The 21,390-nt window shown below is 41.0% G+C and overlaps 1 protein-coding gene and 1 long non-coding RNA gene across 20 annotated transcripts in view; one reads left to right on the forward strand and one right to left on the reverse strand.

Annotated features, from left to right (window-relative positions):
- Positions 1–16,124: 16,124 nt before the first annotated feature.
- LOC123584950 lies at positions 16,125–18,515 on the reverse strand. The gene is made up of 2 exons (XR_006705795.1): positions 18,409–18,515; positions 16,125–17,580 (listed from the first exon to the last, which is right to left on the reverse strand). It is a non-coding gene; the product is annotated as an uncharacterized LOC123584950 (long non-coding RNA).
- The window catches only part of SMG7 (SMG7 nonsense mediated mRNA decay factor), a 96,303-nt gene continuing 92,418 nt past the window's right edge, over positions 17,506–21,390 (forward strand). For 2 of the 19 annotated variants that reach the window (XM_045452630.1, XM_045452638.1), the window contains exon 1: positions 18,890–19,403. Coding sequence is in view for 8 of the 19 variants with exons in the window: in XM_045452646.1 (XP_045308602.1) it covers positions 19,375–19,403 (29 nt within the window). In the remaining 11 variants the exon portion in view is untranslated. Of the gene's footprint in view, positions 19,404–21,390 lie in introns of all 19 variants that reach the window. The other 17 variants (XM_045452635.1, XM_045452643.1, XM_045452631.1 and 14 more) reach the window with 14 other exon arrangements.

Genomic DNA, 21,390 nt, shown 5'->3' on the forward strand with positions numbered 1-21,390 from the left:
CACAGATTGAAGGGGACTTAGATACGATGACTAAATGTTAACATGGACTGGATCTCAGAACCAAAAAAAGGTCATTAATGGAAAAACTGGTGAAACCGGAATGAAGTCTGTAGTTTAGTCAACAGTATTGTACCAACATTAACTTCACAGTGTCAATCTTGTACTGTGGTTACATAACATGTTAACATAGGGGAAGCTGGATGAAGGATACCCATGAGCTCTCTGTACTGTATTTACAACTCTCCTGTGAATAAAATCTAAAGTTATTTAAAAAATAAACAAAAAAATGTTTTTAAGCATTTAGGTTAGCACACACTAGTTGTTAGCTAATGTTAGCTTCTTCTAGTTAATTTACTTGATAATCATCCCCAGAGGGTGATGATGCTGGGATTTCTCATTGCCTCTACTCCAAATAAAGTGTGTTTCTAAGGATGACTGATTTTAGTGGCATTTATAAGCTTGGGAAACTTCACTGCCCTTTAAATGAACAGTATCACGATGGAAAGTTGCTAGGCAGACAGTTCTGAACATCAGTGCTTTGGGTCAATTTTTGAGTTGCTGGCAATACCTTGGTTTTATTGCCCAATCTGTGGGACTGGTTTCCAGAGTGCCAGCTTGGCTGGACAAGAACTCAGTCTGGACTGCGACCACTCAGACAAGATGAGCTAGCTACCTCCACCCCCATGCCAGGCTGTAACCCTACTGCCCACCCCTACTGGCCTGTGTTCTTCAGGCTGTTTGGAAGCATGTGACCCAGGATGCAGGAATCAAACCTTAGAGTCAGAAATACCTAAAAATGGGACAGTGTGAAAGCGTGGCAAGTGCGGGCCTGATTGCTGGCCCTAAGGGCTCTAGATATTACTTCAATGGTGGTTAAGTGAGAGGCTGGTAAGGAGTGAAGGGGCAGCTGTGGAACATGGACTTATTGTAAGCTGTATTGTATTCCCCCCTGAGCTTCACCCTACAGTAAAATGCTTGTTTTTCTCTCATTGGAAAAGAGCTTTGTAGTTTTACCCTGGCTAAACTCCTTCCTCAGTGGCTTTTGTAAGGCTCCGATAAAGTCGTTTTTGCTTATTATTTATGTTCTTACCCACTTCCAGAAGGGATGTACGATGGCTTATTCACCAAACAATTTTGTTAACCCTAGGCCTCCATTCTTTTCCAGACCATCTGTTCCTCTTCACCATGAAGTCATAGTACTAAATTTGTGACAGTACAATAATTTCCATGGTAACAGGATGTGGTCTTCACCACTGAATCCTGATTTCACTCTGACCAACATCAAGCAGCAGGGAGACTGGGGAGTATACGCTGACATTTTCTATTCTTTTTCAAGTCTAGTTTCTCTGAAGTTCTTACTTCTGATTCTAAAATCTTAAATTCAGCCTGAATGTGTGTTTTTGCAGTTTATGTATGAAGCATTTGTCCAGTAAATGATTAGACATGCAAGCCAAAAAATAATAAGTTGAGAAATATCAGACAAGCCTATACACCCAATGATGTATAAACTTGTCTGAAGGCGGGGTCTTAGCAAAGTCCTGGTTTGTAGAGAAGAAACGAGAACAGGGAATCCATTTAAAAGACATGAAACTTCTAAGCTAAGAAATTTGTTTTGATGACTTGTGATAAGCAGTGGGAGGCAGCTGACCTAGTTCCTACTCAATGGTTTCCTTATCTCGCTTAGCACAAGTAGACATAAAAGGGTCTTCCCATGTGAGCTCAGACTGTCTGATCAGAGGGTGATAGATAGGCAGCTTTATTCATGCGAATGACCAGTACCTGGATATTTTGCCCATTTGTTTTCATCTCACACAGCCCAGTTATACAACCTTTGGAGAACTTAGAACACCATTGGCTATGTGTAGAACTGACTAAGGGGTATGAACTTTTAAGAGAACTAGTTATTGGGGGCGGGGAGCCTGGGTGGCTCAGTTGGTTAAACGTCCAACCTCAGCTCAGATCATGATCTCGTGCTTCATGAGTTTGAGCCCCATGTCGGGCTCTGTGCTGACAGCTTAGAGCCTGGAGCCTGCTTCAGATTCTGTGTCTCCCTCTCTCTCTGCCCCTCCCCTGCTCATGCTCTGTCTCTCTGTCTCTCTCTCTCAAAAATAAATAAACATAAAAAAAAGAAGAGAGAGAACTAGTTAAACTAGTTATTGGATTTCAGAAACAAATACTTGATTGGCTCATTAATCTAGCAATTTTACAGGACAGACTAACAGGCAAGGATTGTTATATTGAAGATTTGCTGTACATATTACATAACATATTATATACACGATATACATATATGTTACATATTACATATGTATAAAACAAAGGAAAAGTGTAACATATAACAACAGACTATATTTTCTCCATTTCTGTTCTCCCCCAGCTTCCTTGTTGAGTTGATGAGGTAAGTTGGGGAAGGTAATGGAAAGAAAGGGTGATAAGAGATAGAACTGGAGAAGCTAAAGTGATTTACATTAATTTTTAAAAAGATAAGAGATTACCCACAGTGGAGAAGCTGTAAGTGGAAAGGGACAGAGAAAGTAGGGTAGTGAGGGATGAGGGAGTGACTGAAAAGCAAAGAAGGGGTATTTAGACAGCAGCTGCTCTGTGGCGTGGGGCTTTGGGGAAATAAATAAGGAGGATGTTAACTAAATTCTAGGTATATGGTGTGATTCACTGTTTTGCTACATCTTCAAGACTTCGGTGAAGATAAATTATCTTGCAAAGCTCTCTAAAGATGGATTTGTGATTCTTTTGAAAGAGATGAAGTATTCAGATGGACATTAAGGCTGGAGTAAGCCCTAGTTCGGTTTTACTAATACATCTATATTTTACTAGACTCTCTTGAGGAACATAATCAGTGGTGCAACCATCTATGGCTATCTCCTGCCTTTGGAGAATACATTGGCCAGAGATGGGCGGCATTCTAGGGCCTGGACTTTCTAACTCGAAGGAAACTTAATTTTAGCTTTAAAGGATTTGGAATTTAGTTGTAAGGGTAGAAAAGTCACTATTATTGCTTCAAGGAGGGCTAAGGCCAAGCCCTAGACCCAGTTTTTGAGGCCTAAGAGAAGGCAAGACCAGATTACAGAGAGCATCATGACACCTGAAGGACAGGCCTCACTGACAAGGAGATACTACATTCAGGTCTGCTCCTATCTGCCACTGATCTCTCTGAGTCTTGCTGCAAATTGTAGTTACTTCAGAAAATGCAGAGCCTCCTGCTGGTACTCATGCCTAGGCATATGGTAACAAGCGGTAAGGAAGACCTTGCATGAAGTTCATCATTACTTTTGATGTCATCAACATTTTCCAAGTATGAACATCATAATGGAGGATATGGAATGATTCAGGGGAGGGTAAGATAAGACAAGACAAAGGTGACCATCAGTAGAAATTTCTACTCAGGAGAAGAGTAGAAAGGATCAGTTATTCCCAAGTGTCCTATATAACATTAGTCCATAAGAAGCACTATGATTTAAAAAAGGGTTCTGAGGGAAGATAATTTTGTGCACATTGCATTTTTATTTTTCGTTTGGGGAAATATACACTTGCATGTTATAAGCTCTAAGAAGTCTCGCCAAGAAAAAAAATCCTTCTTAAACTACTGTTGCTCAAATGTATTTGATCATGAAATACATTATGTTAGCAATATCTATTAACATCCAAAGAGGCTAGTATTATCCAGAACATACATTGATTAATATTAGGATAGATGATGTGTATGAAACCATTTTATAATAGGTTATATTACTCTTTTTTATTTATTTATTTTTTAATTAAGAATTTAAAAAAATGTTTTATTTATTTATTTTGAGAGAGGGAATGAGCAGGGGTGGGCAGAGAGAGAGGGAGAGAGAGAATCCCAAGCAGGCTCCATGCTGTCAGCACAGAGCCTGAAACACGGCTCAAACCCACAAACTGTGAGATTGTGACCCGAGCAAAAACCAAGAGCCAGATGCTCAACTGACTGAACCACCCAGGAGCCCCTATAACAGGTTATGTTACTCTAATGACTTAAAAAAACTACTGAGGGACATAAGTCTATTGTCAACCTATAGTCAATTATTGTGACTTTTGACTTTCCTGTAATTTCAGTGTAGGGCTTCATTCTACTATACACTCAGACACTGCTTCATAAAAACTAGGTGAAGTTTGTAAGATGCATACTTCTCTCCATTTCTCCTAAATGCTCGGTAGCTTCATTATCCTCTTAACTATGCAGGAATTCTCATTTGGCAAATCTCAAGGGTGTAATCCTTTGCAGGGTTGCATGCATCAGAGGCTTTTAACTCCTTCCCACCAAAACCAACCTCATTTTTCCGTTAACTTTCTACTAGAGAGAACCGATGAATAACCCCATCTTGCTACCAGGTTAGCCAGGTTATGTATTTGCAGGGGCTTGCTGAAAATATGCCTTTACCCTAACAAAGAAAGTTCAAGATTGGGGTTTTCAGAACTGAAGCAGGTTAACAAGAGGAAATGTTTTGGGTAAGATGGATCTTTAATGATCTGTAGATTGTACCACTTGAGAGTCACTTCGTGTCTTTACATGAAGGGGACTCAATCTGTAGTACAATGTTCTATTTGAAGGAGCCATGCTTGACTGTGTGGTATATTTCTTTTCAGTAGTCCTCAAATTGCTGGTGCAGTGTTTCATATGTAACATCAAGTGTAGGGCAGTGTCTATTTACGTTTAAAGAATAAATAAATGGCTATCTGCACAGCTGGGGATTTTTTTGTTTTTAATTTTTATTTTTTATTAGATAATGCACTCACATAACATGCAAAGGGCACAAAATAATATATCATTAAAGTGTATTTCTGTCCTTTTTCTTTCCCTCTGTGATTCCATTTTCTTCCCCAAGGCAATTATTACTAATTTCTTTCTTTTATTTTTTTTATAAAAAATTTTTGTAATGTTTTTATTTATTTTTGAGACAGAGAGAGACAGAGCATGAGCAGGGGAGGGGCAGAGAGAGAGAGAAGGAGACACAGAATCCAAAGCAGGCTCCAGGCTCTGAGCGGTCAGCACAGAGCCTGACGCGGGACTTGAAATCACAGACCGTGAGATCATGACCTGAGCCAAAGTCGGACGCTCAACCAACTAAGCCACCCAGGCGCCCCACTAATTTATTTTTTTAATTAAAAATATTTTCTTAACGTTTATTTTTATCTTAAACAGAGACAAAGTGTGAGTGGGGGAGGAAGAGAGAGAGATGGAGACACAGAACCCGAAGCAGGCTCCAGGCTCTGTGCTGTCAGCACAGGACCCAACGTGGGGCTTGAACTCACAGACTGCAGGATCAGCTGAAGTTAGACACACAACCGACTGAGCCACTCAGGCACCTCTCTTATTACTAATTTCTGAAATATCCTTCCATGATATTCTATGTGTTTACAAACATATACATATTTTCATTTTTCATACTGATGAAAGATGGCTACTATGATGTGAGAAAACCAAAGCCACATAGAGAAGTCATATGTAAGTACTCCAATCTCCAGTTCCAGTAGAGGCCAGCCTTTGTCACTCTAGCCTAGACACAGGAGTGAAAAAGAACCCAGTCATTCAAGTGACTACCAGCTGTTCAAGTCTTTTCATCTGACACTCTGAACATCATGAAGCTGAGTCAAGCTATCCCTGAAATCCTATCATACAGAATCTGTAAGTATAATAAAATGGTTCATGTTTCATGCTACTATGTTTTGGGATGATTTGTTGCATAGCAATACCTAGAACACATGAAGGATGCAACTAATTAGCAGTGTCTGAGAATAAAAGACATGGTGGAAGTAATATTTGGAGAGCTGATACCGAGAATTTTCTGAAGTTCTTGAAATGAAAGCGTATATTAGGTACAGAACAATGAAAATAAATTCATACATAGATGTGCTGTAGTGAAGATGCCTAACACTGACAACAAAGAGAAAATTTCAAAAACCACCATCAAGAAAACATAGATTACTCATAAAAGGATGACAATTAGATGCCAGAATTCTCATCAATAACAACAAATACCAGAGGCCAATGTTTAATATCTCCAAAGCATTAAGGGGGAAATAACTGGCAACACAGATTTCTATACCTAGCTAAGCTATAATTTAAGAATGATGAAATAGAGAATTTTTCTTTTAAAGTTGGGTTTATCAACCACAAATTTTTATGGAATGAATTAATAAAGCATGTATTTCAGCAAAAAGAAAAGTGAATTAACAATGAAAGTGTGGTGTTAAAAAATGTTAAATGCAAAAACTGAGAAATTAGACTGATTAATTATACATTGATTGTATAGTACCTGTTTTATGTTATGTTGTAATAAATATGGAACTAAAATTTTAGATACCAAAAACTGCCCAATATGTTTGATAGCTAAAACACAGTGTTACTGGAACAGTAGGACAGTTGTATTTAAAATATTAGAAATTGGGGTGCCTGGGTAACTCAATTGATTAAGCATCCATCTGACTCTTGATCTCAGCTCAGGTCATGATCTCACAGTTTGTAAGTTCGAACCCCACATCAGGCTCTGCTCTGAAAGTGTGGAGCCTGCTTGGGATTCTGTCTCTCCGTCTCTCTGCCCCTCCTCCACCTGTGGTCTCTCTGTCTCTGTCTCTCTCTCAAAATAAATAAATAACTTAAAAAATTAAAAATTATAAATAGGAAAATTAATGGTTACGTATTCATTTATAAATTTAAAAGTAGCTGCTTGTAGCACAGACAAAATATAATCTGTAGTTTCCAAATCAGTGGAAGTAAAAGAAAAGGAATAAAAAGAGGTTTTCAATCTAAGAAAGGCAGGAAAGGCAAACAAACCAACCAACCAAAAAAAAACAAAAAACAAAAAAAAAAAACCAAACAAACAAACAAAAAAAACCCAAAAACAAACAAAACAGGAGAAAGCACTATAAACAGAAAATCAGAAGTACATGCCAGCAATGACCCAGAGAATTTCAACTAGATCATACTTACATTAATTGAACTTCCCAATTAATAAGGAGACAATCAAGATTAAAAAACAAAAACCTGGGTGTATGCTGTTTATAAAAGATCTGCCAATAATAAAATAACAGCAAGTTTGAATATAAAGAAAAGGAAAAGTTATAAGCAAATGCTAACCAAAAGAAAGTTGGAATAGAATATCAGTATCAGACAAAATAGTTTAAAGCAAGTAGGTTATTAATAGAGACATTACATACTGATAAAAATTACATTATATTGAAAAATGAAAAAAATCACCAAGAAGTTCTATCCAGTTAACCCTATAACTATGAAATTTTTAAAAAGTAACAAAATTGCAGGTAAAAAATAAGTAGATCAACAAGTGTATTGGGAATTTTTAATGTATCTTTACTAGAAACTAACAGATGAATTAAAACAAAAATTAAGTTAAGGGGTTGGCTATATTTTTAGTGTTAATTTGCCTTGTGTGCAAATTGTAATTTGCAGCTCATCTTAAGTGGTAGCTTTATCTTTCTACCTACACCATGTAACCCCCATGTAGATCCTAAGACCCTGTCCCAGCCCCCAGTCCAGAAGTATGTGTCTCAGGGCTCCTGTTCCTCATCAGGGATATTGGCAAAGAGGACTGGAAAGCAGTCTGGCACAAATCTTGAAATTTCTCTCCTTCCTTCCATTACCAGACACAAGTAATGTTTGGTTCGTTCATTTGTTCATTTTGTTTTTTAAACTCCAGCTCGGGGTACAAGTCATAGCTTTTCCCAAATCCCAGTTTCACAGTGAGTGTGACTAAAGGGGCCATATTTTGTATGGGGTGCCATTGCTCTCCATTACTCTGAGGATTCAGACTCCTAGCCTACATCTACCTGCTTTCAGACCCAGAATATCAGGGCCACAGCTCTATCCTCATTAACCCAGTTGTGTTGCTCATTCAATCCTGATGTCCAGAGAATCTTGCTAATGAACCCAGAGATGTCTTTTAATTAAAAAAAAATGTTTTTATGATTGCAGTTCTTGAAGATGTAGAAATTCAAAGCATGAGCTCACAATACTGTTTTAACTATTTTCCTGTGCCAGTGTGGATGTGAGGAACTCTGTGGTCTTGCTACCTTCTTCGGCTTTGTGTAGTAATGGGGATTGAGGTTTTTGTTCTATTCTCAAATGCCATAAACCTATTTAGAATATCTATAAATCTCCTCAGGGCTTCTGGTTTCAGGTGGGAGGCAGAATACAATGTCTCCTTGTGTTTTGCTCTCATCTCTGATTTTCTGCAGGCAATTAGAGGAATTGTTTATATATTCCAGTGCTGAAAGCTTTAGCCTTATATCATCAGTCTTTGTCCTGGATTCTTTAGTCTATGAGATCTTGTAACCTTAAGTTTTAAAATCCATAAGGACATGAGATAAAAGAAATAGGAGTGAGAGTATGGAGAGGAAAACCCCACAATTACAATCTCGTTATTATTTTACTAGAAAAGAGATTTCCCCTTTCTGCCCTTGTGTGCTGAATCTATCTTCTGTTTCCTCAGAAGCCATGCTCCTGTCTACTTAGCATCTCTTATCTATTTTTTTCTGTTCTGGATCCTTTCTTGCTGAAGTCTCTCCCCTCTTTATAAGACAAAGCCTCTCCTAGCTCTCTCATTTCATAGGCAAGCTTTCTGAAATCCCTCAAGTATCTTTTCTTACCATCTTCATGCTAATGACTCAAAATCTACAACTTTGGCTCAGATTTCTCTCAGATGCTCCAGATCCACAAGACTTTCTCAACCCCAGACAAGTGCAGTTCAATATGTCTAAAACAAATTTTTATCTTCATAGCCATACATCTCTCCAACTGATTTCTTATGTTTTCTATTTTCATTTAGTTTCCCAAGTAGAAACCTGGGAGTCTCCTTGATTTCTTCCTCTCCTTCCCTCACATCCAATAAGTGGCTAAGTCTTGTCATTCTATTTTAATTTAAGGAATTTTTACAGTTATTTATTAGGTATCACTAGAGCTATAGCGATAAAATGAATTAAAGATGGGATTAGGTGGTAAATTTTTTTTTAAATTGAAATGTCACTAGATTCAAGGTAAAAATAGTTGCAGTAAAGAAAATAGGATTCATATTGCCCAGTGGAACATAAAGTTTGAAAAAAATAAAAACAAGAGATTTTTAGATTTGGTTCTTTATGATTTCAGTTACCTGAGAGGTAAAAAAGGATTTTCTGTGGAGTAGATAGCAGTTTAGCAACTGCCTGGATTGTAATGTTTTGTATTTTTTGTTTTAAAATTACAAAAAAGTATTATATTTGATTAATATTTATTTTTGAAAGAGGGAGGGAGAGAGGGAGAGAGAGAGAGTGAGCAAGCGAGCCAGTGAGCCAGGAGGGTAGGGGCAGAGAGAAAGGGAGACACAGAATCTGAAGCAGCCTCCAGGTTCTGAGCTGTCAGCACTGAGCCCGACATGGGGCTCAAACCCGCTAACCGTGAGATCATGACCTGGGCCAAGGTAGGATGCTTAACCGACTGAGCCATCCAGGTGTCCCTGTTTGTTTGTTGTAGGGTGACATTTCCACTTTGTAGTGATAGGCTAAATTCAGATGATACCTTTTGTTTTAGAGAATATCAATTTAAAATGGCAATGCACAATTTCTTTTGGTGTATACCAGCCTCCTTCATCTGTATCATTATATGGAATCATCTCTAACTGTCACAGATTATGGGCAGCAAGACCAGAGATATCTCATGCAAAAGACAGAGATTATTGAGTTTGGAAGTCTATATATATTTTAAGTTTATTTCTTTATTTTCAGAGAGAGAGAGAGAGAGAAAATGAATGAATCTCAAGCAGACTCTGCCCTGTCAGCATGGAGCTCAAGATAGGGCTCAATTCAGGGCGCCTGGGTGGCGCAGTCGGTTAAGCGTCCGACTTCAGCCAGGTCACGATCTTGCGGTCCGTGAGTTCGAGCCCCGCGTCAGGCTCTGGGCTGACGCTCAGAGCCTGGAGCCTGTTTCCGATTCTGTGTCTCCCTTTCTCTCTGCCCCTCCCCCGTTCATGCTCTGTCTCTCTCTCTTTCCCAAAAATAAATAAAACGTTGAAAAAAAAATTTTTTTTTAAAAAGATAGGGCTCAATTTCACGAACCATGAGATCATGACCTGAGCTGAAATCAAGAGTTGGACGTTTTACCAAATGTGCCACTCAGGTGCCCCTCGAAGTATATTTTAGAGGTCACCTTTCTTGTTTTTAATCAAATTGGGGATCTAATCTCTTCTTAATGTCTCTCATGGAAAGTAGATTCTAATAGGTAGGTATCTAAGAACTATTACTACCACCAGGGGGTGTACTTCTTTGCTCATCCATCAATTCTTCCTCTTCCTCCAGACTTGATGATCTTCTTTTGCCTCTTTTGCTTTCTCATCCATAAATAGAAAAGAAAAAAAAAAAAAAAAAAAAAGCACAGTGCTGAGGTTCCTGACTGGTCACATTCCAGAGAAATGTGGAAATGCAGGTTATACATAACTAGAGGGGTCAGAGGTGTGACCTAAAGTTGATGGAAGAGAAGAGTAATATAAAGGTAAAAAGGCAGAAAGGTTAAGCCAAGGTTTAATTTTGGATATTTTTTACTTAAAATGTTTCTTTTGTAAATCCCATCTAGGGAATTCCATCTTCCTCAGGCTGTTATGGTTCCCACTGGACTCAAAATTACCAAAGAGGGTCAGTCATGATGCATTTCAAACATGACCACCCCCATCAGTTTTTGTTTGTATGAAAGTATCAGTACCTGATAGTGCATTGGGGTAAGTCTTAGGAAATGCCTTAGGAATTGCTTATAATAAGATCTTTGTTTCAATCAGTAGGATGTGAGAACCTACTACATTTATCTTTCATCTGTCTTTTTTTCAATTTCTAATGTTCCCTTTAAACTCCTGTAATGTTGTGGATAGCTCAGGCATTCTTTAAAAAACAATGACAAAAAATGAAACTCCTGACAATAATAGCAACAACAACCATCTAATCTACTTTATTACTCTTTGGTTGATGGGAGATACTGGCACATGTGAGAAATAAAAGCCACCCATAAATAGTTTGCCTCACAGAAATAACTGCTATTAATATTTTATTGTATTTCTGACTATTTTCTATGCAATTCTGTTTTGTAGTCATACTTCATATACGTGTTTTTGTATCTCTCAGGTATATTGTAGTCTAAAATACTTTTGGCTATAGTTTTCCATCACTTTTCTGGACAGTTGAACTGTATATATTCCTTTTCCTGCTAAGTAATAGAATTTGGAAAAGTTAACTCTGCAAAATCTCATTCTCAAGGACTTTGTAGTGGACTGGGACATGTAAGTGGGTTATCTGATTTCATGCCTGCACCTGATCTCAAGGTGGAATGATTCCAAAGACCTCTACCACAGATTATTACTCTGTAATATAACTATCCCTTTACTTAGTTGTGCTCTAAACTTTAAAATCTGAGAGCAAGACTGTACTGTTCACCATCTCTACCCCAGTGATGAGCGCATGACCCAACACAGAAAATTCTCTATATATTTTTGAAGATTAAATGAATGAATAAATAACTAAATACTAAAATTCTAGAGGATCCACAACTCCACAAGTTTTCTCCTTAGTATCAGGATATATCCAGATTAAGGTTCTCAGAAGTAAATTTAGTTCAGATTTGTCTTTTTTTAAAATATTTTTTTAAGTTTATTTGAGAGAGACCAAATGTGAGTGGGGGAGGGGTAGAGAGAGAATCAGAAGCAGGCCCCATGTTGTCAGCCCAGGGTCTGACATGGGACTTGAACTCATGAACCATGAGATTATGACCTAAGCCAAAATCAAGAGTTGGACGCTCAACCAATTGAACCACTCAAGGGCCCCTAGTTCAGATTTATCTTGAAATAACAGTGAAAGATTAAGAATTGATCATCAGTTGAATGTTCCTCATAGACCTTAAACTTATAATTCAACCTAAGACTCCTACTGTGCTTTAATGCTAAAATCAGGCTGTCCCACGAATACTTATAGAAAATTAATTTCAAGTTCTTTCTACAGCTAATAACCTCCTGTAACATCTAGGCCACTGCTGCCTACATTTTGGAAATATTGGCATTCCAACATTTGGCATGTACTATAAGCTTGGTTCCACCACAGGGACATTGTTAAAGAGCTAAAACCATGCATGTCCTTTTGGACAAAGGACTGGATCACTTGGTGGGAGCAGTATAACAGAAAGCTTACAGCCATTGGTTGAGAGAGTGAGCCTGAGAGCCATTCCAGGGATGTTAGTTTCTAAGAGGGCAGGGAAAACAAAAGCAGCTGGTTTTGCTCCCTAGGAGCCTCCTTACCCTCTTCAGCTTTGAGGGACCTTGGATCTCATCTCATTCCAACAAAAAACTGCTAATGAACTGAGACATCCTCTGTAAGGAGATGAAAGCTGTTTTCCCTCTTGGCAATTTATACTTGGTCATATAATACAGCTGGTCATATGATTTTGCTAGTACCTCTCTCTCTACAAAAGCAAATCTACATTTCGTGTTTGTTTTTTAAAAATAAGTTTAACTAACTTTAACTTTAACTTTAAAAATAAGTTTAATTAATTTCTACGTTAATTAGAGTGTGAAGTTGAGTGAGTGAAGCTCTGATTCACCCCATATGCGTAATAACAGCAGCACTGCTTGTTGAGTGCCTACGAAGCGCCTTGTACTGCTAGGTATTGTACAGACAATATCTAACTGAACTTGGACAGTCTGCCACCAGAAACAATTTCAATATATCACTTACAGTGAAACTGCATGTGGCCCCTTCCTTAGCAAACTTATTCAATTTATTTAGCCTTATCCCAACACACAAGAAAAAAACAAAACAAAACAATAATGGGGCACCTGGGTGGCTCAGTCAGTTGAGCGTCCGACCTCAGCTCAGGTCATGATCTCATGGTCAGTGAGTTCAAGGCCCACAACGGGCTCTGCGCTGATAACTCCCAGTCTGGAGCCTGCTTCAGATTCTGTGTCTCCCTCTCTCTCTGCCCCTTCCCTGCTCATGCTCTGTCTCTCTCTGTCTGGTGAGAGATACAAAGATCACTGAGTTTTCCATTCTATTCTCTGAATCACTTTTCTTTCTGAATTTTTAAATCTAATTTTTCTATCCTATTTACCAATTAGCTGATATCCTCTTTTTTGTCTTGCCAGCCTCCCCTAGGAGTGTTTTTATTTTGTCACACAATAAAAGGGTTGACTGCTTTCCCTATTCCCAAATCTGAGAGCATAAAAGTTAAATAAAAACGATTTGGATATTGAAGACTTCTTTCTCTACACTGAAGTATGGGACTTTGCTGCAAGATAATTGATGAGTTACATCAAGATAATTGATGAGCTACAAGATAATTGTAAATGTGTTCTTTATTCATTGCCTAAGTAAATTTCATTTAATTAAAACTTTCATTTTGTTAAATATAGCAGATTTCAGTGCCCCAGGTGGGTTGAAGGCCCAGGGAAGTTCTTTTTTTTTATTGCTTAGGGATTGCTTCTATGTTCTGTAGTTAGGTGGTCAGGAATTTTAAGCATTTATATGAAAGTCATGGTCTAAATTTCTATTTTTTCCCCCAAGATTAATTGATTTAACAACAATTTATTGAGCACCTTTGTATCAGGCATCCTGTTAGGGGAGTGAGCAAAACAGTCATGGTGTCTGCCCTCACAGAACTTACAGAGTCAACTGGAGGGAACAGACATTGAACAAAAAGAATTACGATCCTGAAAAATGCCATGAAGAAGGAAGGGAAAGGTGCTGAGGGACTATGTAAGAGATGTAGCTAATCCATTGTGATTGGGTGGGTAGAGATGGTTTTTCCAAAGACGTTCAGGTTTAGGCTTAAAGCATGAGGAGGAAGAAGAGTGGTCCAAGAGAAAGAAGGGAACAGCTTGTGTAAAGTCTCTGAGTAGAAAAGACTGCTGCCCACTGAGAGACCTGAGAGAAGGTCAGTGTAGCTAGAGTGGTGACACCAGGAAGTGTCAGAGAAGAGGCAGGCAAGGGCCAGACCACGTAGGTCATCCTAATGATGGAGGACTTCATTGTAAGGGTAATGGAAAACGAATGGAGAACTTAAGCCAGAAGATAAAAAAAATTTTTAAGGCTTAATATGGCAAATATGTAGAATACAAAAATATATTAATTTACTATTCAATTTGTTCTGGAATGTGCTCTTACATCTAGCAATCCAATGAGAGTAGGAATTTTTATTAATATGGGGCAAACTCTCTAGATTCTGACATGTAGAATTTTTCTGAGATGGCAAAGACCCTAGAGCAATTAAGCAAAGCAGAACAATCCTTGGGCATGTATCCTTAGCATGACTTGAAATGACATCCTGAGTTTCTTTACTTGCCATCTATATCATATCTTAACTCGAATTGCAAATAGAGGTGGTAAAATAATAAAGACAGGGAAAAGAAGGTGTGCATGTGTACATGCACATGTGTGGCCACATGTGGTTTCCCATGGTTTTGAAGAAGAGCAGATTTATGGCAAAGAATATCTGTATCACATTCTCTGTTCTCAAAAATAGTAGTCTGCCCTACAGAAATTAAGGAGGTACAGACTATAAAATAGTAAGAGATTTTTTTTTTTTCTTTTAGTTGAGTGTTTTAGGGAAAAAAAAGGCAGCTTCCGGGTAACATAACAGATTTTGACATGAAACACATTGATGTCAAACTAGGGATACCAGGATGGCTTCTGAAGTACTGTGCTTGTAGTAGTAGAGACATCCATGAACACTATAGCTTTTGGACAATATAGAGCATAAGAGACTAAAGAGGCTAACTTCAGTTTTCTTTTTTAATACTCTTCAATTTTCCCTAGGAGAATTTCTTTTTGTCTTCTCCAGATGGTTGGTGTCCATTAAATTAGCAGATAAGATTTTAAGGTGTGGTTCTTTCCCAGAGGTATTTTCTAATTGGGAATTGGGAGAAATTCTGGAAGATTAATAAGTTTCCACTAAGTCGATATTAGGAGAATGCACTCTGACTACCATTCTCTGGTACCTCAGTGCCTCCAAAACCACAAGTTTTTTCTCTAGGGTCTTGGACTGCAAGTCTTCCTGATTGTTTTTCAGGCTCCGTGACTCCCTGGAAGGAGTGAATGAATAAATAAATACTTGGCAAACTGTTTGAGAAAGGCTGCTAACCTTTGGTCTATGAAATCTTGAGCAACAGGAGACCTGAGTTGAAATGTCATTTTGTATCTGACTCACTATTTGAAGAGAATGAATCACTCTTTTGATTGAATCACTTGGTTCCATGGTCTGAGGTGTGGTACTGAAGACAGCATGGACCTGCTTTACATAGTAGAGTACTTTACAAGTACATTGTGTACTTGACTGCTGTAGTTAAGTCATTCTACTCATCAAAATAGAAACACATTTATTAAGTACCTAATTATGCACATGATTTGGAAACATGCAGAATATGTAGGCTAAAGATGAAAATAAATTAGTGCTTGTTATGGTTTCATGGATCAGGTGAGATTGTCTATTATTATAAAAAAGGGAGGAGGCTTGCTGTGTATTAATTATCAGGTTACTGAAGCTCTGGGTAAATGTGGCAGGAATGTTAAGAGTAGCTTCTCAGGAAGTACTTGCTGTGTGGTTGAAAACTGGACACTGTTTACTTGGGCCAAAATGCAGTCATATCAAGCTATTTTTAGCAACAAAAGGCTATTTAAAAGTTTCAACCCTCTAGAATCTGACTCACAATGTCCTGATACTGTATTCTCTTTGTGATCAGAATCATGGGTAAAGAAATCTATCTTTTAGCACTGAATGAGAAAAGATTTGGGTGTGTGGTCAGATCTATGAGTATCACAAAGACTAGAGAAGCTACCATTTAAAAAAATGACTTTATGCTGCAATAGTTCTAAATTATTCCTTTTAGCTTGATATAAAGGAATATGAGAGCAAAAAGAAAATTAACATTTATCAAGTGCCCATGTTATATGTCAGTTATACTCAGTCACATATATCATCATTAAAGTTCACAGGAATCCTATTTCCATTTTGGTCAAGGAAGAAACCGAAGGTTAGAGACTGAGAGGGAAGAGTTGAAAGACACACTCAGGTCTGCTAGCTTTTGATCCTTCCGAAAAAATCACTTGGGTACAAACGAAAAACTTAAATCAGGTAGGATTAAGAGTTTCTCTTTAATTTCTTTTGGTTTAGATGTAATCTATATCTGCAGGGGAATGAAATGAATTAAAGCTATTATTACAGAAGCTTATATTCTACATATCTTTTGATGGAGAGCAGTAGAAAGAGACGAGATTGGAAAATGTACATTCAGCAATGTATAATATCTGGGCCATAATTTTTCTGAGTTTTATTGATTTTCAAAAGTTATTTTCAAGATGGGCATTGGTGTCTTACAACCTACAAGATGTCAACGCTACAATTCTACCTAGTTTGTAGGGGCATTGTAAAGCTATTGAAGAATCTTACAAAATTCTTAGGAAAGCTGATATAAAATACAAAGGTTGTATTTCTGATCCTCATCTGTGTACCTGGGGTACTTTGTTCTGACCTTAATTACTGCACCCATCATCTTGCATTCTTATCACTTCTCCATTCTCTGGTATCTCTACCAGAAGGTGGGTTTCTCCAAGATAGGGACAATGCCTCTTTTACCATGATATCCACAGTAACCTGGACAGAGCCTGAAAAGTAATAGATGTTCAGTAAATGTTTGTAGAAAACACAACAAAAGGATTCATCTTACTGATCCCAGTTTTCTTATTTCCAAAATGAGAAGATACTAATAATCTCCTAGATTGCTTATCAGAAGTGTCATGACATACGCTCGAACACTGTTTACTGGATATTATGAGCCACAGACTTAAAAGGCGTTAACTGTGATGATTAGCAGTGCATTTCAGGAAAGACATGTAGGGTATTTTAGGTAATATGTGGTAGTAATCTCCATCCTTGGGCTCTAGAGTTGACGGAAAGGAAGTACCTACACCAGAGATGAGAACAGTATTTCACTAGGTGGCTCTCTTTTCCGTGAGTGGGTGGCGCGTTGGTGCAGTGAGGCATCACAGGGGGCATTGTACAGCTGCAATCACCATGCCTCAATGGCAGCACGGCAGGCGCTGACGGCAGGAGGGGCATAGGTTAGTTTCTATTTCGTTAAAGATAATCTATTCTTCCGATTTGTTTCAGCGTGGCCTGTACTTTCATTTTCTCTAAACGCATACATGATGTTCCAAAAAAACATTGGTCTAGTCTTTTAATAGGGTGTGGTCTCAGGGAAGGATCTTGAAAGTTCCTCCTCACCTAGCATGGAAGACAGCAGGAATCACTCAAACCGAGCTAAACTAAAACAGCCCATTAAAATCCTGATTTAAACTCGCTAGTAAGGGCTACAGTCCTGGTTAGGTGGGGGGTGGGGGGAGGTTATACAGTTGCACTGTCTAAAGTACTTTGAAACAGCTGCGTAGAAGACTCCACAATACGAATCGAAATGATTTGTAAAATGTCAAATAAGTCCTTCAAGCCATTAGAATTACCATTTCTCCAGTTGCTTCTCACACTCCATGTTATTATTGACCCCATTTCCTTATTTCAGGTTTTTAACCCCAAACCTGACATAAAATACACATAATAGACTTTCAGAAAAATTTGTTTTAAGAATGAAAATCCTCTTCCTCAATGCCTTTCCTCGGAACTTCGCGCCAGTATCTAGGTTCTTCATTGTACTATTTCACCGCGCCAGTATCTAAGTTCTCGATATTTTTACCCAACGTTTCCCTCTCCGACCCAAAAGATACAGTGACAAGTTCTAAAACAGAGCGGACCCATCAGAGAAGTCTGCAGAAGGAAGACCTCACAGGAAAGTCTTCGATAATCAAGTGGGACCCCCACTGGGGGGATGCCTCCGAGAAGGAGGGCGTCTCACCATGTCCCTGGCTCTAAACGCTAGAAAACCACTTATTAGTCTTCTAGGATGTTCCTACTTTTACTCTGGCTTCCCCGTGGCAGGAGGTGGCTCGGTTGCCGAGGGTGTGTATCGGGTGAGCTTTGGGGGATTTCCGTAAGGGGTCGACCCACCAGGAAAAGTCTAAGGAGGTCCTTGCCCGGCAGGAGAGGAATCTGGGTCGTCGTGTGCCGTTCTCCTCCCTTAGGGACCCCGTCCTGGCGGGATCCCGCCTCTCTGAGCCGGAGGCAGTCCTGGGGAAACCCCTCGCCCGCCCGAAGCTTTGCGCCGCCGCCTCGCCCTCCTCGTTCCAGTCCGCAGCTCGCTAGCCTTCAGGCCCGGCGTCTTCCTCGCAGGCCCGGCCCTCTCCACGCCCGGCACAGAGGAAACTGGAGGTGGTTCCAGCCCGCAGGCGGGTGGAAAAGCCCACGGTGAATGCCTTGGGGCCCCCCTCATTGTTGCGGGAAGGGGAAAGGGAAGAGGAAATGAACCTCACCGCCCAGTAGATCACCCGGATTCCCAACCTGGGGGAGGCCTTTAGACGGAAGGGAAGCCAAGGGGGAACCCTGGGCACTTTCCCGGGAATCCATTCGCCAAGGGAGGGTCACCCAGTCCGCACACATTGGTTACTATGACAATACAACCACAGCCTCCAGTTGCCATGGCAGCTGCTTATCCAATCCGATTGGTTTCCTTTCTCTTCCTCCCTGGGCTCCACCCCATCCCCTCCAACAGCCTCCTGGGGTGCAGGGGGAGGGGCCGCAGACAGGGGGAAAGGGTTCTTAGCGTCACACTCCGGGGCGCGAGGGAAGACTAGAGTTGAGGGACTGGCGGACGGAACTGTAGGAGGAAAGGGTAGCGTTTCCGGTAGGAAAGAGTGGAGGAGTGGAAAAAGGAAAAGAGAAATCGGGTGGAGTGGAAAGACGGGGGAAGACTTTGAGTGTAACTCCTGGTTGATTTGGGCTCGATGTTCCTGGTGAGGCCGGGGTTGCCCCCTCGCGCGGGAGAGGAGTGGGTTGGCCGGAAGCCGCCAAGCGCCTCCAGCCGCCCGCTCAGCAGCCGCACAGGGACCTCACCGCTAGCAGATCCCAAGAAGGAGCGCTACAGGGAGGGAGAAGTCACCCGGAGGGACGGGCGCCACTGAAATCTCGCGAGAAGGACACCCCCCACTTCCTTCCTCTGCTTCTTCCTCTTTCCCCGCCCCCTTCCCTTCTCCCTCCCCTTCCCCCCTCCCGGGTCGGAGTGTCCCTGCGCCCCACGGGCCGGAGCAGCAGCGAGAGCAGCTTTCCCCGCTCCCTCCCCCTCGCCTCACTCAACTCCCCCCCCCCCCCCGCCCGCGGAGCGAGGAGGAGCCGGAGGAGAGGAAGATGGCGGCGGCCGCCAGCACCCGCGGTGCCGCGGGGCCGCTTCGAGGAGCCTGAGAGACCCACAGAGGCTTCGCGGGAAGACGCGGCGGCGGAGGATGAGCCTGCAGAGCGCGCAGTATCTCCGGTGAGTGCAGAGGTCGGCCCCGTACGTGGGGGGAGCGGGTTGAAGGTTCGGGCTGGGAGCAACAGACACAGAGGTGGTGTGTCGGCGCGGCGGGGGAGTTGCTGTGTCCTCTCCTTCCCCGGCGGGGAGGCGGGGGTTGCGAGGGGATCCTCGGGGATCCTCGGGAGGGGGCGGGGCGGGCACACTCACGAGTGCCTGGCCCCCGCGGGCCGGGCTGAGTTCCAGCGTAGCCAGCTCGTCCCGGTGCCGGGAAGGAGGTTAGGAAAGCGTGAGAATGTGTGCGCGCGCGCGCCCTCGGGGTCGCGGGCTCGCAGGCGAGGCGGGGGCGGCGGGGGCGGCGGGGGGGGGGGGGGCAGCGGCGACCCCGAGTGGAGGTGGGTGTGGAGTCTGATCCTGGTGGCGGGGGTAACGTTGTGTGGTGTGGGATTGGCTGGAGCGTTGCTTGGGGAGAGGACGAGGTGGAAGTCCGCACACCTGGGGTGGTGGTGGAGGGAGTGCGGAGAGGGAGAGAGACCTCTGGAAACCCGAGTTTGTTCTTTATACTCGGGTTGGAAGTACTGAAGAATAATGTCATCTGTAGTTAGTTGGCGGGGTGGGGGTGGGAGCATAAAGAGGGGGAATGGATGAGGAAGTGAGGAAAGAGGGAGGTACTATGGACAGGGTTGGGTTCCCCAGAAGAAACTGAGTTAGAATTAGTGTAGTCAGATGATACCATACTGAGAGTTGTGTACGTTCATTAAGAGTGTTGTAAGGAACTTGTATGTCGGAGGTAGACTGACGCATGGGTACAGAGTGTGTGAGAGTATGTGATGGGTGTCTGGGGTGGTGTGAAGGGAGCGACTGATAAACATTTAGGAAGGGGAAGATAGATACATTGCAACCAAGTACACGCTAGTGAGAGCATATTGAATGGAAAGACACCAGCAGCCAGGAAGGTTCCATGGAAGCAGAATAGGAGCTTGGACATAGAGGTAAAAGAGGATCAAAATTTTGATGACAGAGAAAAACAAGGTCTGAAAATAATTGGAGAGTTGCTACTTCTTAGAAAAGGGGAAGGAAGACCTTAAAACGGATCCTTTTTGTCCTTTGGGAGCAGAACTAAGAAAGGCAGGCTAATGGGAAGATGTTTAAAAAAATGGTTTCATACTTTGTAGAAGAGGGACTTGGTTGGGGTAGAAGTCTGAAATGAGCAGAAAAATCGCTTTAGCTATTTAGTGAAAATATTGTTGTGTGATTGGCTTCCTAAACACATATTACAAGAGAAGGTAGGTAGTGATACAGGAAGGTGGCTGTTGTACTTATGAAAGTAGTAATAGTTTCTTTGAGCAGAGTGTGGAAAGGAGAGAATGATGAGATCTTTGAATTGTGGTTGATTGCCTGAGTTTAACAGACAGGGTGCGCACAACATGTGTGCCCAATGACTGACTTTGGGTAGTTGGAACGATATCTGTAATATTACAGTCCTTTTTCTCAACTATTATCCTTGTATTGTTTAACATATCAGATAAACTTAATAAATATAACTGTGAGAAAGATCTATGGTAGATGTTGTAGACGGATGTGGAAACCATCAGGACAGTACTTAATTTTAAGGAATTTGCAGTTATTATTAATAATAGCATGAAGTAAAATAAGGCAAGTGTCATAAAAGATGCCAGTGTCATTAAGAGTTCAAAGACACGAGATTATTTAAGCAATTGGGGGGAACCAGGAAAAGCTTCCTTTGTTCATTTGCTCATTCATACACTCATGATTCATCAGTCATTTTGTTGATCACCTATATGGGAGGTATTGTACCAACTGCTGAGAAAAGAACTCCACCCTCTTCTTACAGAGTTTACAGTTTGTTAGGTTTCAAGGAGAAAATGGAAATGGACCTTAAGTGTAAGTAGTATTCTGACAGGTGTGGACTGAGAACAGAATCCAAATGGAAGGAAACTGAGCAGAATACTCAGATAAGGGAGTATGGGAGCTGGGGAAGGTATTC

This window comes from Leopardus geoffroyi, chromosome C3 (assembly GCF_018350155.1).
Source record: "Leopardus geoffroyi isolate Oge1 chromosome C3, O.geoffroyi_Oge1_pat1.0, whole genome shotgun sequence".
NCBI classification, from domain to species: Eukaryota; Metazoa; Chordata; class Mammalia; order Carnivora; family Felidae; genus Leopardus; species Leopardus geoffroyi.